The sequence below is a fragment of the Melanotaenia boesemani genome, chromosome 24 (genome assembly GCF_017639745.1).
Source record: "Melanotaenia boesemani isolate fMelBoe1 chromosome 24, fMelBoe1.pri, whole genome shotgun sequence".
Classification (NCBI taxonomy): Eukaryota; Metazoa; Chordata; class Actinopteri; order Atheriniformes; family Melanotaeniidae; genus Melanotaenia; species Melanotaenia boesemani.
In genome coordinates this window covers 21,476,993-21,494,131 of record NC_055705.1, presented here as the reverse complement: position 1 = coordinate 21,494,131, position 17,139 = coordinate 21,476,993, and the positions used below count along the sequence as shown (strand labels likewise).

At 40.3% G+C, this 17,139-nt stretch overlaps 1 protein-coding gene across 5 annotated transcripts in view; it reads left to right on the top strand.

The window, feature by feature from the left end:
- Positions 1-17,139, top strand: part of nbeal1 (neurobeachin-like 1) — a 55,748-nt gene that overhangs the window by 35,598 nt on the left and 3,011 nt on the right. For all 5 annotated transcript variants that reach the window (XM_041979218.1, XM_041979220.1, XM_041979219.1 and 2 more), the window contains 25 exons: positions 1,736-1,911; positions 3,760-4,048; positions 4,125-4,433; positions 4,523-4,672; positions 4,756-4,913; positions 6,437-6,561; positions 7,373-7,499; positions 7,596-7,744; positions 7,821-7,954; positions 8,034-8,135; positions 10,095-10,190; positions 10,287-10,411; positions 10,487-10,627; positions 10,704-10,834; positions 10,924-11,033; positions 13,160-13,277; positions 13,369-13,466; positions 13,570-13,686; positions 13,778-13,867; positions 14,528-14,637; positions 14,732-14,904; positions 14,995-15,089; positions 15,207-15,323; positions 16,184-16,345; positions 16,966-17,114. In XM_041979218.1, coding sequence (XP_041835152.1) covers positions 1,736-1,911; positions 3,760-4,048; positions 4,125-4,433; positions 4,523-4,672; positions 4,756-4,913; positions 6,437-6,561; positions 7,373-7,499; positions 7,596-7,744; positions 7,821-7,954; positions 8,034-8,135; positions 10,095-10,190; positions 10,287-10,411; positions 10,487-10,627; positions 10,704-10,834; positions 10,924-11,033; positions 13,160-13,277; positions 13,369-13,466; positions 13,570-13,686; positions 13,778-13,867; positions 14,528-14,637; positions 14,732-14,904; positions 14,995-15,089; positions 15,207-15,323; positions 16,184-16,345; positions 16,966-17,114 — 3,551 coding nt within the window. The remainder of the gene's footprint in view (positions 1-1,735; positions 1,912-3,759; positions 4,049-4,124; positions 4,434-4,522; positions 4,673-4,755; positions 4,914-6,436; positions 6,562-7,372; positions 7,500-7,595; positions 7,745-7,820; positions 7,955-8,033; positions 8,136-10,094; positions 10,191-10,286; positions 10,412-10,486; positions 10,628-10,703; positions 10,835-10,923; positions 11,034-13,159; positions 13,278-13,368; positions 13,467-13,569; positions 13,687-13,777; positions 13,868-14,527; positions 14,638-14,731; positions 14,905-14,994; positions 15,090-15,206; positions 15,324-16,183; positions 16,346-16,965; positions 17,115-17,139) is intronic.

Genomic DNA, 17,139 nt, shown 5'->3' with positions numbered 1-17,139 from the left:
TTTATCTGAGCTCTATTTGTAATTTTTATAGCTCACTGGAGATCGGAGGTGGAGAAGAAGCTGCCTACCTCTTCCCTCTGCAGGATGCTGCCATTTACAGCGTCTGATCCAGGAATTTTAGAACAAATATTTCAGACAGCAATAATTTAGTTTAAGAACTATGATTCAAGACAAATTAGACAAATTAGAAAGCAGAAAGTGATTTATATGTAAATAAAAAATGTAGTGACGGACATCAATAGAGGAAATCTAATTCCAGTATTCAAATGACTACGTTTCTGGGATGGTGCTTCCATGACTTTCAGGTTTTTTCCAAACAAATTGGACTCAAACTACAAACAATGATTTATTTATTTATATGTTTTTAAGTGTTCTTCAGTTCCTTAAATATATAACTTAAAATATTGATTAGTACATGCAATGCAGATCCTGGGCTTAAACTAAGTTAAAGATTTTATAAGGGAAAACAGGAAATTAAATCAATTAGTATGACATATATCACACGTAAATGTGAAAAGAAACCTGGTCAGACTTTTGCAAATTTCAGAGGAAGATGTGCTTGAATTCACGGTGGACATTTGGCTGCAGGAGGATTGTTAGATATCGACACCCGTCCAAAAAGCAGATTGTTTCCACCTGTTCTTGGCTTGTCCAAAATATCAACTTTTTAATGTAAATTTATGTAGAATTAGTAAAGTTACATGGAAAGGAAAAACTTCTTTTTGACTTGGTTAAATTAGGAACAATAAAATTTATTTAATTGTTTCTTTTTAAGTCTCCACTTCTTTCTTTTTTTGTATTGCAAGATAACACACAGAATCCAAATGAAGACGGTTCATTCTCACATGGAACCAACCACGTATTCAGTCATTTTAGTCCCAGAGCTTCTAGTGGTTTCACCCATTTCTGCAGAAAAACGTCCTTCCATCAAAATAAAATGAGCTTTTTTAAAGAGAAAACTTCAAAAATCATTGATTTCCACATGGAATTAAACCCACTTTGCCGCAGTAGTTTTCCTTGCCAACATTAAGAGTTTGAATAACTTCTTCATCTTGTGTCAGGAACCTTTCCCAGCAAACGTATTATTGGATGTACTGAAACTTGTTTACCTGTTGCTTCACTTATGTTTGCACGTGCTGCCTTCTAGAAAGTCTGAGTGATGTTGCGTTCCCACAGATAATGGCGCCTCGTACCAATTTGAGTTTTACATTTAGGACAGCTTGGTGAAATTCCTGTTTTTTATTTACTATAAACGGATGTTGCAATGTAAATATTACGCAGTGACTCTTTAAATCTTTTGCATATTGAGACGCTGGAAGACAGCAGCAGCATTTTACCCCAAACATATTTTTTTACAACAGTGTTTTTATAATTGGAAAACTCACCTTCTTTTTTAGATTACAAGACAGCAAATTAGAAAAACTCTGGGATAGGTGGAGCAGATATGTTTCCTTATTTCATCTTTCAAGTTTTTGCTTAAATTTTCAATACCTTTATGTCTCATAACTCTTTGGTACAGTATGTTTACATATGTGCTTTAACACTAATGCTTTTGTATGTATATGTGTATAATAGAAAACTCCACTGAATTTTTTGTTTTGTAAAATAAAAGAGAAAAAAAAAACCTGTTTTTAAGAATTAACGCCAAAACTCAGATTGTCAAACTAGAACATAAAAACCACAAATGTGTGCTTATTAGTCTAACGACTCTCTTATGTCTGTTGTTGCCCCCTAGAGGGCGGAAGAGGAGCTGTGCAACATGCTGCTGGAGATCGTCCTGGGTGTGATGTGGCGAGGCGTCGAGGGATCCGATGATTCGGCGTGGCTGGAACGTGGTCAGGTCTTCTCAGCTCTTACTAAACTTGGAACTGCCAACGAGCTGCTGCTTCCTGTCGACCAAATCAAGCTCAGGTCAGCGTCCTGTCCAGGCTGGATATCTATTTTTTTTTTTTTATTATTATTTAACCCCTTGACGCTAAGTATTGCAAGTTTGTGAAAAATCACTTCCAGTCTATTGATTTATTTTTATTGATTTAACCAATTTGTTTATTTTTATTACTTTTATTTATATATTTATTAATTTTTCTATCATTTATTATATATTTTTATCAATTTATTGTCATTAATTTATTCAGTGGTTAATTATTTATGTTATTACAGTCTGTTTCTATTTGCCTTTTTTTTTCCTCCGTATTACCTCCTCCAAGGCAGAGGTTACAATTTTTCTTTGATTTTTGTAGATTTTCCTTTAAATATGCAGAAATGCTGTGTTGTGGTTGGCTGTTATAAACATAGTTGTTCCACAAAAACCAAGATTTTTTATTATTTATTATTTTATTTTATTATTTATTTATTTTATTTATAAAGTGATTTTTCTGCAAGAGGCAACACAAAGTGCTTTACATGGTAAAAGCAATTTATGCATATTAAGGTAAAACAAGTCTTCACACACCAAAGTAAGCAACATAACAATTTAAAAAACACATTCATTATTATCTCTCTCACTCGCAGTCACACAGACATCCATGCACATGCATAAAACTGAGCAGTTGTAGGTTTTAAACACACTTTTTGGAATACCAGAGAGAGGCATTACAGTAAGTTACTCTACTAGAAATAAAAGCATCGGCATCTCCAGCTGACAAGAGAGAAATGGGAGGACTCTGGCGATGTTGTTAAGATGATAAAATCCTGTCTTTGTGACATTTCTCAAGTGTGGAGTAAAATCCAGCTCAGAGTCAATAAGGACACCCAGATTTATCACACACTTAAAAGTATTGAAATTATGTCATTTTGGTAAAATGATCTCTCTCTTGTCTTCAGGACCAATAATTAAAACTCCAGTTTTGTCCTGGTTAAGCTGTAAGAAGTTCTTTGCCATCCATGTCTAAAATATGTCTAAGATACAGTTTAAAAGGATATTAACTGGCTCCAGGTCATCAGAGGACACGGCGATGTAAAGCTGTGCATCATCAGCATAGCTGTGGAAATCAATGCCATGTCTCCTGATGACATCCCCAAGAGGCAACATGTACAGATTAAAAAGTATTGGGCCTAAAATTGATCAGTTGGAGAAAAGAAGTTAAAAAGAGTCCATTTTATTATCTAAAATGAGATAAATGATTATAAAAGATTTGTTTAAAAGAAGAATGGACACGCAAAAGCTCCATGTTAAAAGTTGTCGGCGAGTTTTTTTTGTTTGTTTTTGAATGAACTGATTTAGAATTTATAGGGGCTATGTGTATGGGAGAAAGATATCGAATGACAGGGATATGTGACTGATGGTATGTATTATGCCTGTTGGTGAGAAGTACTGGTATATGATGGAGAGAAAAGACGGGTGGGACTGGGGATATGTTCTGGCTGTGGTGTCAATTCAAGAATAATTTGCAGGAGAGGAGAGTGAGTTCAGTATTCATGGAAAAGAGTTGTGATCCTGTTTGATTTGGATGAATGCCATCTGATTTAAAGAGCACTGTTGTAAAAGGGTGTGAAGTTGTCAATGTATGGCTGTTGATGGAGCTGCAGAAACCTTTAAGCCAGATGTGAAGCTGCTGAATGTGATGCCTTCAAAGTGGGGGGAGTGCAGTTAGTAGTTCATTCTTCGAACTACTACTAACTGGCTAGAGGCTATCAAATATGTCAATGCTGATGGTGCACCTTGGAGTCCAAATATTCAACAATTTGTTCAGCTCTGGGGAGAACAAAGGTAGATGTCCAGAGATTTGCTAATGTTCTCTGTATGTGTCATTTGTTTAGTTTAATGGAGCGCATGTTGGAGTGGGCGGTGAGTGATAACCGTGAAGCATCCACCGCTACGTTGCCGCAGCACACGGAGAACGCAGTTCGGTTGCTCCATATTGTCCAAGACTTCCTACAGGCTGAGGGTTTGGTCAATCCAGCGCTGTGGACAGAGAAGGTGTTGGAGGAGACCATGACGCTGATGGATTGCCTCATGGTGTGGTACTCTTCTGGCACTCAGTGGTTCCACCTCTCCCAAGTTGGACTAAGACTGCTTCTAGGCTTCATGGCCCAGGAAGACCCTGAGGTAAACTTTTTGTTTCTGTGTATTTTTATGAAAAGCAAACCCATGTGCACATAGCAATGATTTACCACTGTCTCAGGTGTGCTCTATGGCCACCGCCAAGCTCAACGGTATCCTGCAGACCAAGGAGGTGTCGAGCCAGGACGAAGCCTGCTACCTGTTGGGAAAGGTGGAGGGAATCCTGCGGCGCTCCATTCAGGAGCAGACCGAGGAGATGTACTCCTTCCTGGTTCCACTGCTGCGAACGCTGCTTTCCAAAGTCCACCGCCTCCTCTACATGGAGCTGCACCTGCCTTTGCTCCCCGACACCAATGGAAGTCCATCCTTCTTTGAGGACTTCAAGCTGTACTGTAATTCACCTGAGTGGCGCGTATACCTCGACAAATATGTACGACACCAACGTTTCAGCTGGTTTTGTTATTATTAGAAGTTGTGTTGTAAAAAATTAAGAATGTCTCTAATTTTCTTTGTCTTCAGATTATTCCTTATATGAAGCAGTATGAAATTGAGACGTTCAGTCAGGGTCATGAGACCATGGCTCTGTACTGGAAAGAGTGCTACGAGGCCTTCATGGTTAGCTTACATAAACGAGAAAGAGAGAGGGGTGAGAGCAAGATCTGCTTTCAGGTCAGTTCATCAATCAGTGATTTGATAATAACTTCAAGTCTTTGTTTTAGAAACTCACCACATCATCTCTTGTTGTCTTTCAGGAACAATTTGTGGAGCCTTTCTCACGCCGTGGTCGCCAGGAGAACCTACGCTACAACAGCATGTTGAAGCAGCAGCACAGCCAGAATAGCGCCACCCTCAGGCAGTGGAAGGCAGCGAGGCGGGGGCTGGTGTGTGAGAGAGGACCGTGGGCTGACAGGTTACTTACATTCATGTGTTAAATGTACAGTAGAATGCAAAGGTTTGGGCACCTCTAGTTAAAATTTCTGTTCCTGTTAACAGGAAATAGAAGATGAAATTACCTCTAAAAGGCACAAAGTTAAAGATGACACATTCCCTTTAGATTTTAAGCAAAATATATATAATATTTATTTTCATCTTTGTATTTTCAATATAATAAAAAGGAAAAAGGCCCAAAGGAAAAGTTTGGGAACCCCCTTTGGCAAGTATCACAGCTTGTAGACCAGGGGTGGCCAACATCGGTCCTCGACAGCCACAATCCTGCAGGTTTTCCAAATTTCCCTGCTCCAACACACCTGACTTAAACTAATGAGGCATTGTGCAGATCCTTATAGGCTGTTGGATCCATTTAATTTAAGTCAGGTGTGCTGGAGCAGGGAAATTTGGAAAACCTGCAGGATTTTTGCTCTCAAAAACCGACGTTGGCCACCCCTGTTCTAGACACCTTTTGTACTCAACCAGTCTATTTTTCTTGGAGGGATTTTTCTCCATTCTTCCTTGGAAAAGTCTTCCAGGTCTGTGAGATGCATAGAGATCTATCTATCCACACATTTCCAATGACGCTGAGGTCAGGAAATGTTAGGGCCATGGTAAAAACCCTCTGCTTCTGCTGCTTGAGGTATTCCATTGTGGATTTTCAGGTGTTTAGGATCATTGTCCTCTTTTCATATTCAGCTTCTATCCAGATGTTTGTGTCATGTTTGTGTCCATAATATGCTGAAATTTCATTGAATCCATTCTTTTCTCTACCCGTGAAATGCTCCGCGTGTGGAAATGGCTACCTGAAAATGCTTTGCTATCTTCTTGTGGCCTTCATCTAATTTTTGGGCCTCACATCTTTCTTTTCAGTATGCTAAAGTCCAAGTCCGGTCCTTGAAGGCTACCATCCTGCAGATTTTAGATGTTTCTCTGCTGAAACATGCCTGACTCAAACCAGTGGTGTATTAACAGGCTTGTGCAGAACTTGACAACAAGCTGTTGGAGAATCAGGTGTGTTGCAGGAAGCATCTAAAACCTGCAGGAAGCTATCCCTCGAGGACTGGAGTTGATGATCCCTGGCTTAGAGGAACTCATGGCTGCTGATTGTTGGAGCAAGGTTAGAGGAGTCAGAGTATTTATAAAGCTTTGAAGTTTGCATCATCTGGCCTTTCCTAACAATGATTGTAACCCTCACAGGCTAATTCTTGTTTAAAACCTCAGTCAAAGTTATCTAAGAGCTCAAATATCCTGGTTGTACCAATGCTTCTTTTTTCCCTCTAAAAATGTACAAAAATAAATACACTGATGTTGCTTAAAATGTTGGGGAAAAGTCTCATCTTTATGCCTTTTGAATGTCTTTTAATCTTCCACTTGCTGAAATATGAACTGGAACAGAATTTTTACCAGCGTTGCTCAAACCTTTTCACACCACTGTAAGTATTAAACGTAGATATGACGCGTTCCATCAGTGGTAGAAGTGTAATTTTTCACCATTTCCAACAGAAAACAGGATGAGATGCACTGGAGGGTGTCCAGTGCTGAGAACTTCTCCCGGATGAGGCTGAAGCTGGTCCGCAATTACATCTTCGATATGCACAGAGAGGCCAGTGCACTGAGAGACAACCTAGGTAGGAAACCAGGAGCCCTGCAAGTCTCATGCTGGATCCTCTTCTAAAATGTCCTGATATGAGTTTCCTCCTGACTGTCCTTTCTTTTCAAGAAATACAGAAATCTAGAAAGGAGCTTCCCCAAGTATAGGTATTTAGAGCTTAAATATAATGTGCATATAATTTATCTACCGAGTCTTGATAAAGAGATTAAAAAGGACTCACCTTCATAATTCTCTGTAAGTTGAACTTTTGCGTTGCATCTTCAACAGTGTTGGAGTGAGGGCCTTAGAAACTTGTTATAAATTGTGTATTTATTTATTAATCTGTTTCACATGAGTTCATCTCATGATGCTCAGCACATGCTTCATCACACATAAAATGCAATGTTTTTTTAGAATAGAAATGCAAATGGCTCCCTCTAGAGTGGACCAAAAGTTACTACAACATCTTAGATTTCTGTGTGCAGGGACCAGACTTCAGTAGTTTTAAATCCAATTATGTTTATTCTGAGCATCAATCCCCCTACTCTGGAGTTAAATTGGAAAAATAACCTTAGTGTTGTCTAAATATATATATATATATATATCAATCACTTCCACACTGAGATAAAGCTTAACTACTGACCACTAGCATGGCTAATTCTGTGAAAAGCTTCTGGTTGGGAAGTGAAAACACTGGAGTGCTGCTCTTTCTAGGTGTGTTTTTATAGCTCGTCAGCCTTTGACAAGCATGCCAAGACTATCTTCTCCAGTACTGTCATGTAATATTTACATCTCTGAAGTGCACGCTCTCAGTTTTAATCCCTACTTGTCTTTCTGCGTTTGCTCAGGCGTCCATCAGCAGCGCGTGAACCCTGAGTCTCTGCTGCTGGAGGCTGTGAAGCAAGTCAAAGTCAGTGACCTGGAAGACGACATCTTAGAGCTGCCGGAGGATGACCCGGCTGCTGCCAACAACCAGTCAGTAAAGCAAAACAGCCACATGTTTACATAATAAACTTGATGGATTGTTGCTTCTTTCTCCTAACAGCATCCTGGTTGTTCACTGTCCTGCAGGGCTGAAGCAGAGGAGGCAGGTCAGAAGGAAAAACTGGTCCTGTTGGAGGACTGTGAGCTGGTGACAGTGGTGGACGTGGTCCCCGGCCGTCTGGAGCTTACCACTCAACACATCTACTTCTACGACAGCAGCCAGGAGAAAGAGGAGGGTGAGGAGAAGAAGACGGGGAAAACACACAATATTACCATGTTACACTCAAATAACTAAATGTTTTCCCCCCAAAGGAGTCGGCCACGACTTTAAATGGCCCCTGTCGCAGATTCGAGAGGTCCACCTCAGACGATATAACCTGCGTCGCTCAGCTCTGGAGATTTTCCTCATCGATCAGACCAATTACTTTCTCAACTTCAAAAAAGAGGTGATAAACCAGTACTTAAACGTGACTGCAAGGCTCTATAATATGATAAATGTTAACAGATCTGTGTTTTTCTTAACAGGTGAGGAACAAGGTCTACAGCCGCATGCTGATGCTGCGATCTCTCAGCCTCTATGGAACCCGCTCACCACAGGAGCTCCTCCGAGCCTCTGGCCTCACACAGGTCAGCTCAGAAAGTGTCCTTAACAGTTACAGCCACTGTCCTTTTCTTTTTTTTTTTTCTTTAATTAATTTTTTTTAAAAAAGGAAACTCACAGTCCTTATCATTTAATTTTTTCATTTTTATCAAAAAGAAAAAATTGTCTTTAAACCTTTTTTCTTTAATTGCTCATCTTTTAAAAAATGATTTTGTTTATTAATTCATTTGGAAAATAGAAATCAGTCATTGCCTTTAACAAGTCATTGTTTTCTTATCTCCAAATCCACATTCCTGACATGTTTCAGAATTTAGAAATTGCCGTGTGTGTGTAGCTTGTTAATGATTGCTCCGCATTACAAACGATGCACAACATCCATCGTATCATTCTTCTGTAGGAGAGTGATATGAAAACAATGCTTGGGAGGATGCGTTACCGGGAAGGATACCAGGATATCACTGAATTTGTAATTTCAGGAAGACATTCTGCCAAATTTTTCATGTACTTTCAGTCTCCTGAATTCTTGATGAAACTCTGACGTGCTTTGGTCGTAAAAGTAGGGCTTTATCGAGACTTTATCAGACGCAGTGTAGATTGGGGGAATATTGTTTATATTGAGATAGCTTGTTTTGAGATAAAACCATCTTTTCTTTTGCGTTTTCACAGCTGTACTTTTGTTATTTTCATTGAAAAGTATTTTTAATTTATTTTGTTTTAGGAGCATTTAATTTAATATACAAGTACTTTAATTTCAGTCAACTGTTTAATCACACATGTGCTGCTGATCCTTAATAAAAGTGTATTTAGCACTGAAGGCTGTAAATTAGAACAGTCTCTTTGGTTACTTGACAAATATAAATCTATATTTATAGAGAGAGAGAGATATTAAGATGTATATCGTATATTGTGATTCAGGTAAAAAATATCGAGATATAAAATTTGGTTCATATTGCTCAGCCCTACGTACAAGATTCAGCCATTTTTGAGACTGAAAGTCCTCAAAAATAGCAAGAAGCCTTTTATAAAGAGCCAGCAGTAAATGGCCTGAGAGCTAACTAACATAAAGATATTTGTATCGTTCTTCTGTGTTTTTCAGTGTTTTTTAGTTGAAGTTAATCTTGTTTTGTGTGGTTCTACTTCAGTATTCCTTCTCACATGAGATGCATTTCAGGTTTTAACAGACTGACGAGACCTTGGTCATCGATCTGTTAATAGTCCTCGTCCTTCATTCAGACGTGGCGGAACGTCTGAGCGATGAAAAGAGTCACTCTGTGCATTTGATATTTGTTCGTGGAGTCACAGTTTTCTCACATCATCATGACGAAGTACTCTTAAAGATTTATACGAAGCTAACACGCAGGCAGAGTAGTAAATAGAAGTGAAGGAGTTAGTTGAAAGTTATGATATTTGGTCCGAAGCTTTAGCTCTGATTCATTTGCCTCTGTTGAGTATAGAGCTGGAGCTAATTATCACAGGTAAAACTGTGAAAAAGTTTGAACAGTTGTGTTTTATTTCTTGTTGGATTCCTCTTAACAGCTGATTAAAAGCCTAGTCACCTCACCACTGTTGTGTCTGGTTGTCACGGCGACAGCCGAAATTAACCATAGTGTGACAAGCTAATGTAATCAGGTCTGATCTGGTCCACAGATTGCTGCTTAAGATCAGGACCAGCAGACACGGAGATGCTTAGCTGTGGACAGAATAACATAAATCAGTGGAATGGAGAAGGAAAGAAATAGTCGGATTTCCTTCCACTCCTGAGGTTCAGCAAATGCAGCACAATGCAAAGTTGTGGATGAAGATGAGGAGGATAGATTATTCTCCTCTCACTGGCAAAATAATTGCCAGGGTTGTTTTTTGAGTTGGAGTGACCCAAAGACCAAAAAAGGAATATTTTTAATATTAGTTAGTCATTTTTCCTCTTTTTTTCTGCCTTTTAAAGTGTCTAATTGTAAAACATGAGATTTTACTGGTCATTTTTACAGAAATGGGTGAACCGGGAGATTTCCAACTTCAACTACTTGATGCAGCTCAACACAATTGCAGGCAGAACATACAACGACCTCGCTCAGTACCCAGTGGTGCGTTCATCCCTGAGATCGTTTCAGATACCAGTCCAGACCACATTTTCTGACTGAACATTAACATTTGAGCTGGTTTGTTGTGTTTGTGTCCAGTTCCCGTGGATTCTAGCTGACTATATATCAGAGGAGCTGGACCTCTGTGATCCTCGGGTTTTCAGGGACCTGTCAAAGCCGGTTGCAGTGCAAACCGAGCGTAATGCCAAGGCAGTGAGAGAGAAGTACGTCATTCCTCTGCTGAGTTACTGTTCTACAAACCAGTAAATAAAATTAAAAGTTGTTTATGCATCTATCAGGTATGAAAGTTTTGAAGACCCGACAGGAACCATTGACAGGTTTCATTACGGCACTCACTACTCCAACGCCGCCGGAGTGATGCACTACATGATCAGAGCCGAGCCCTTCACCTCCCTCCACATCCAGCTGCAGAGTGGGCGGTAAGGAAGGTCTGCTTCTTCACAGCTCACCTCTGAAATGATCGAGTTTTAACCGAGCTCTCCTGCCTTAACTCAGGTTTGACTGCGCTGACCGCCAGTTCCACTCCATCCCAGCAACGTGGCAGACCCTCATGGACAACCCCAACGACGTCAAGGAGCTCATTCCCGAGTTTTTCTACTTCCCAGAATTTCTTGAAAACCAGAATGGTGAGGTTCCTTCGAAGACTAGAGGCCTTGTCTTTCTGTGAAAGTCTCTCAGAATAAATTTTCTTGTTCTTTGCTCTTGACGTCTTCAGGTTTTGATCTGGGTCGCCTGCAGATTTCTAAGGAAAGGGTGAATGATGTTGTTCTGCCCAAGTGGGCCAAATCCCCCGAGGACTTCATCTACAAACACCGCAAAGCTCTGGTGAGACCCCATTAACCCCTCAGAGGTCTGAACCTGGTTTTGACTGTTTTCAAATCATTTTGATTTATTTGTCACACGTCTCACCTTTATAATCTGATCTCTTTTTTTTTTAATTATTTTTCACTTTAACCAATTTTATTGACATATTAGGCCCCCAAAAAACCTAATTATTACAATAAAACCACAAACTTGCTCAACAAGCTGTTATTAAATTTGAAAAAGTAAACATAAGTATTTCCTACTAAACCATAAGTGTTTTTATCTTTTAAACTGCAACTATTCAAAACTATTTACAAATTTGTACAGAGACCTGCTGCAGAATCCAGAATACTGCAAATGCAACATGTAGATGTAACTACACTATAAGTATTTCCATTTTCCAGGGTCTGTTGTCCTCATCACTGCACGTCTGCATGACAAAAATATAGAAAAAGTAGAGATTGTTCAGGTAATATGAACGTAATGAACGGAAGAAAATGTGAATTAAATTTCTCATTCTGGCTCTACAACAAGGTGGATACTCGGTTTACAAAAGAAAAGTTAAAAAGTAATATTACAGTAAGCAATATGAAATGTATAGAAAGGAAATTGTGAATTTTAGCCCAAAATAAACAGCAGGGAAATCTGTGTATCCATCTGTTAGAAATGAGCAGGCTGGTTTTCTCATCTATGTTCAGATGAAGTGGGAAACAAAAGGTTGGATTTCTGGATTTGTTTCATCCCAGATCTTTTACACATAAACCTAAATAAAGAACATTATATCCATATAAAGCAGACCATCTTAAAATATTTATTACGTACAGTAGCATCCACTGGTTCTACCACTTTTTTTGTTTTGTAAAGTTCCCAAAAATGACTAATATATCGTAGGAAATGCAGCGTTGAACCATCCCATCACATTCCGCTGTAATACAGTCAAATCTAACGATCCTATCTCTGGTTTTCATGGCTTATCAACGTCAAACAAAAAGTGTTTCACAGCAGCGCTGCAGGTGACCTGATCTGATCGCACCAGCACGATCATAAACCTCTATGCGTTAAGTTCTGCCACTTTACCAGGATGAAACTCAATGGAGATCACTCCCAAAAGCCCCAAATACAAAAGGAAATCTAAACTTTAAGGACAAGTAAACAGAGATTTTTGCTTTAACCCTTTAACAGCCAGCTCTGACAGTTGCTAGTGTAAATTATTTAGTCACTTTAAGGATTTTTACTGAAAATTTGTGGAAATAAACCTGTCTCAGCCATCTCTAACCCTGGGTTCAGGTATGTAATGCCAAAAGTAACCCCCAGTTTCCACCGGGTGCATGTGCATGGTTTCATTTCAACCTCCGTGGCGGGTCAATCCACACTGGGTTTTGTGTCAGGTGTGGAGGGCCCACGAGTGCAGTCCACCTAGCTGGATCAGCAAGATCATGAAATCACAGTGGAGAATCTTGTGATTCTCCACATCCAGGATAAATGTCTCATCGTCCACAATGAAATGAAAGAAAAACACTTGAGACCCCCTGACCAATTAGTAAAGTAATGTTTACATGGTTCAGCAGTACAAATCTGCGCTTGGGCTTTTATTTTGAAAATTACTGGAAGCTTTTACACTGATCCCATGTCTGATTTCCTGTCTGCCCCTATCTGAACTGCTGAGTTTGACACGTTCTCCATCAAAACTAGACTTGGGGTGAATATTGAGCGGAGAGCAGCAGTGGCTGGATAGCTCAGTTGGATAAGACCCTTAATGCTACTGCCTATCCACCTTCAGAAAGAAAAGCGTCTGCTCAGTGACTATAGAATAGAAAAAAATAGAATAGAATAGAGCCACAACAATCCGCTTCTGTGACGCTTCTGACACGCGCTGTAAACCCTCCAAATGTGAACCAAACCAATGACTTAAACGGTCACAAATAGCTGCAGAGGCGCAGCTGTAACGTGGCGCACACACACCTGGTGGTGTTTGTTATCCCATTACTGTTAGAATATCATTAACTTTCATCTCAACCTTTTGTCAGAAAACATTGATTCATATTATTGTCCAAAGGGGAAAAAATGCAAAGAAAACTTTTCTCTTTCTTCTTTAATAAGTTAAGTAGCTCCACATTCATTTTTTAAATCTTTGTTTCATGTAACAGGAGTCGGAGTACGTCTCAGCTCACCTTCATGAGTGGATCGATCTCATCTTCGGTTACAAACAGAGGGGCCCTGCAGCAGTGGAAGCGCTCAACGTGTTCTACTACTGCACATACGAGGGTAAAACATACCTAAAAACCAACATGCTGGGATGTTTGTGTTATTTATGTCAGGCGCATAGTTCAAGACACTGAAGATTGGTGTTGTTTAGGGGCCGTGGACTTGGATGCCATCACTGACGAAAAGGAGCGAAAAGCTGTCGAGGGCATGATCAGCAACTTTGGTCAGACTCCCTGCCAGTTACTGAAGGTGCAGACACTCTGAAAACAAACACTAAAGTCTCTGATTATATTATGAAGTTCTGTATCTTTGATGATCCTCATTTTGACTTTGCATTTGCTTCTGCATTCAGGAGCCCCACCCAGTACGTCTGTCCCAGGAGGAAGTGGAGAAGAGAAAGGCTCAGCTGGATTCTTGTCCTCTCAACATGTTCGAACACCTCGGTGATCTCAAGTCCTTCTTTGTTGAGGTTTGATCTCTCTGCCCCTAAATAAACCAGAAACTAAATAAGTCGACCAAAATGAGGATAATGAATTTACTGCTTGTGCTTGTTGTTAAAGGGCATCAGTGATAACGTCCCGCTGGTCAAAGCTGTGGTGCCAAAGAATCAGTCACATTCCTTCATCACTCAGGGGAGCCCCGACACAATGGTGAGTCCTAACAGGTCCAGGGCTTAAAGTATTCTGGTGGGCCCTTTTAATTACTAGATGTGTGTGCTAATGTCAGCTATTGTCATGTTAAGTTCATCTGCCAAAGCTATGAGAAGAACACAGCTTTGCTCTCAATTCAACACATTACTAACCAATTAGAGGTTGAGCAGGGCTTGTAAAACAGTCTAGTTTCTTCCCTTCTGACTCTGAGTTGACAGCATCTGCCACCTGCTGCCACCATTCTGCCTTTCTTACATAAGTTATGCCCACCAAGTAAACATTTTTACGTTTGTCATCGTGGTCCATCAGGATTTCAGCCTCACACCCCGAGTACTCTCGCTTCTTCCCTCTTTTTCCCTCCCGAGTCATCATGGAAATTATGTGATGAATATTTATTATAGGCCTGACCTTTTATAGCCACCATGTGGGCGTAGGAAGGTGCTCCCTCCCGCTTAGATCTGCGCACACTTTGATAAATTTGAAAGTTGAAGTGCGCTGCATTTCCTTTTTGCCCCACAGACACCACCTGTAGTTTGCTTTGCTACACACAGTTTTATAAATAAGGCCCCTGATCTGTATATTGCTAATATTTCTTTTGACCCCAGTGATATACCAGGTTGTTCAGACAGCGAAGGCTTTCTGTGTTTTCATTGTTTCCAGGTTACAATGAGTCAGAACTGTCTGGTTGGGACTCATGGGTGGCTACCTTACAACAAGAACATTTCCAACTACTTCACCTTCATCAAGGACCCCACCGTGTCCAACACCAAGTGAGAACATCATTCTGCATATTTGTTAAAATACATCGTGGCACCGTCTGTTTACCGTAAAATTCATGCAAACCTTTCTGCCGTCTTTCTGTAGAACCCAGCGTTTCCTTTCGGGACCCTTTGCTCCCGGTGTGGAGGTAGCAGCAGGGTTGTTTGTCGTGTCCCATGATGGAAAGCTGCTTTTCAGTGGCGGACACTGGGACAACAGCCTTCGCGTCACTTCACTGGTCAAAGGAAAGACGGTGGGACAGCACATCCGACACATGGGTAAAGAAAATCTGCAACTTGATTTGTGCCACTTCCAAAAGCTCTACATCCAGATTTCTCCTGTAATCGGATTTTTTTCCTCCTCCTCAGACATTGTAACCTGCTTGGCTACAGACCACTGCAGCATTCACCTGATCTCTGGGTCCAGAGACACCACCTGCATGGTGTGGCAGGTTCTGCAGCAGGTGAGGACAACTAGGGATGGACCTGATAAACATGTCGGCATTCATCATCGTCTCATGCACTGGTAACTTGCAGATGTCAAATGAGGAAGCCGCCCTGTCATGTGTTTTGTGTTGCAGGGTGGAGCTCCTGTAGGTCTCTACCCCAAACCGATCCAGGTGTTGTATGGACACACAGATGAGGTGGTCAGCGTCGGTATCAGCACAGAGCTGGATATGGCTGTATCTGGTTCACGAGTAAGAGTTTAATCTCAATTTTTGGAGTTTTTAGTTTTTTTTTCTTCCTCAATATCTCTTTTCTCAGACCTCTGGAAAGAAAGTGTCAAAAATACACATTTTATGTGTTTATTTCGCAACACTTTGTCAGTTTGAACATCCTGATCACTTTAAAATTCCCCTAAAGTTTACATTTTTACACAGAGTCACAGCGTTTATCTGCATCCTGTTATGATTGGTATCGTTTCAGCAATATGACCTCATCCAAACCCGAATACAAAATAAATTTCTCCATCTTGTCAGTTTTGATGTGTTATAGATGTTCTGCTTTTGTTGTTTCCATGAATTTGATTGGATCTGATGTTTATAAATAAAACAAAAACTTTTCTCATTTCTCATACACACCCTGAATATTTCAGCCAAAGAAAAAGCATGACAAAAATAAAGCTTTTCCTGGTTGTTGACCGTATTTGTGTGTGAAATGATCCAAAATCCAATATGGCAATTCAAAGCACCAAGACGTTGAAACCTGACTTAATCCAGTATTCAGATTTTTTTTTTTTGTTTTATATCTAATTTACATATTTAAACATAAAATTTCAGAAAACTTGCAATATAAAAATTATAGTCTTAAAGCAGGAAGGTTTCATGGTGGCGAAGAGGTTTTCAGAAGTTGTCATTTTTGGGATTTAAATTCAGTCCAGACTGAACATGAATGTTTACCGAAAGTTTGCTCTACTTTTTCTTTAAGTGAAGCATGTAAAGAGGGGATTAGAGATTAAATAAATCTGTTGTTGGATCCAAACAAAGTTCCAGATTAAGCTTCTTAACTTTATGAATGAATCCAGCTGACAGCGGTGTGTTTTATCCCTGTGTTTCAGGACGGGACGGTGATCATCCACACGGTGCGTCGAGGTCAGTACATGCGCTGTCTGCGACCACCTTGTGACAGCTCCCTGCCGCTGTCCATCCTCCACCTGGCCGTGTCCTGGGAGGGACACCTGCTGGTTCATACGTGTCTGGAGGGCAAAGCAACGCTTAAAGTAAACACACAGTTTAATCATTATTCATTCCCACTGGATGCTTTAAAGTAGCATTTCTCAACCGGAGCGTACAGATAACATCCGGGGGGCAGTGGAAGAAACGAGGCGTTGGCAATCCATTGGTCGATTTTGAGGATTGACTGCAGGGTTTTTAACTGGCTCTGCAGGTAAATCTGACTTTTGTCCATATGTGACCCATATCTGATTCCATATGATATAGACCCAGTCCACTTTCTTATGTGGTCATAAATCAGATACATATCTGATGTTTTTCAAGGAGACCTCAGTCTGAACAGTCATATCACGTTTCATCTGATTTTTACGTCACTGAAGTGAGACAAGACATCACAATCTGCACCAGAGGAGGCGGGACGCAGCAAAAATGTAAACAATGGACTCGGATTGCACAACAGTTTCAGATTTGGTACATGCGCTGACAAGTGTAGCATTCATCTTTACTTCTTTAAACACAGCGTGCTGAGAGGGGCATGGCGGTGGGCCCCAGGTTAAAAAAGGTGGAGAATCGCTGGTTTAAAGATTAAGTTGGTGAAGACCAAAACTCATACATGAGCCGTTCAAGGTGAAACAGATGTTTTAATGTTTTTTATCTTTCTTTGCAGGATAAAAACACCCTCCATCTTTACTCTGTAAATGGAAAACACCTCTGCAGTGAGCCTCTGAAGGAGCAGGTGACGGATATGTGCGTTTCGGGCGAGTATGTGATCATCGGCAGTGAGCAGGGGTATCTGTCCATCCGTGATCTTTACAGGTAAAACTTCCACTGTTTTCCCATT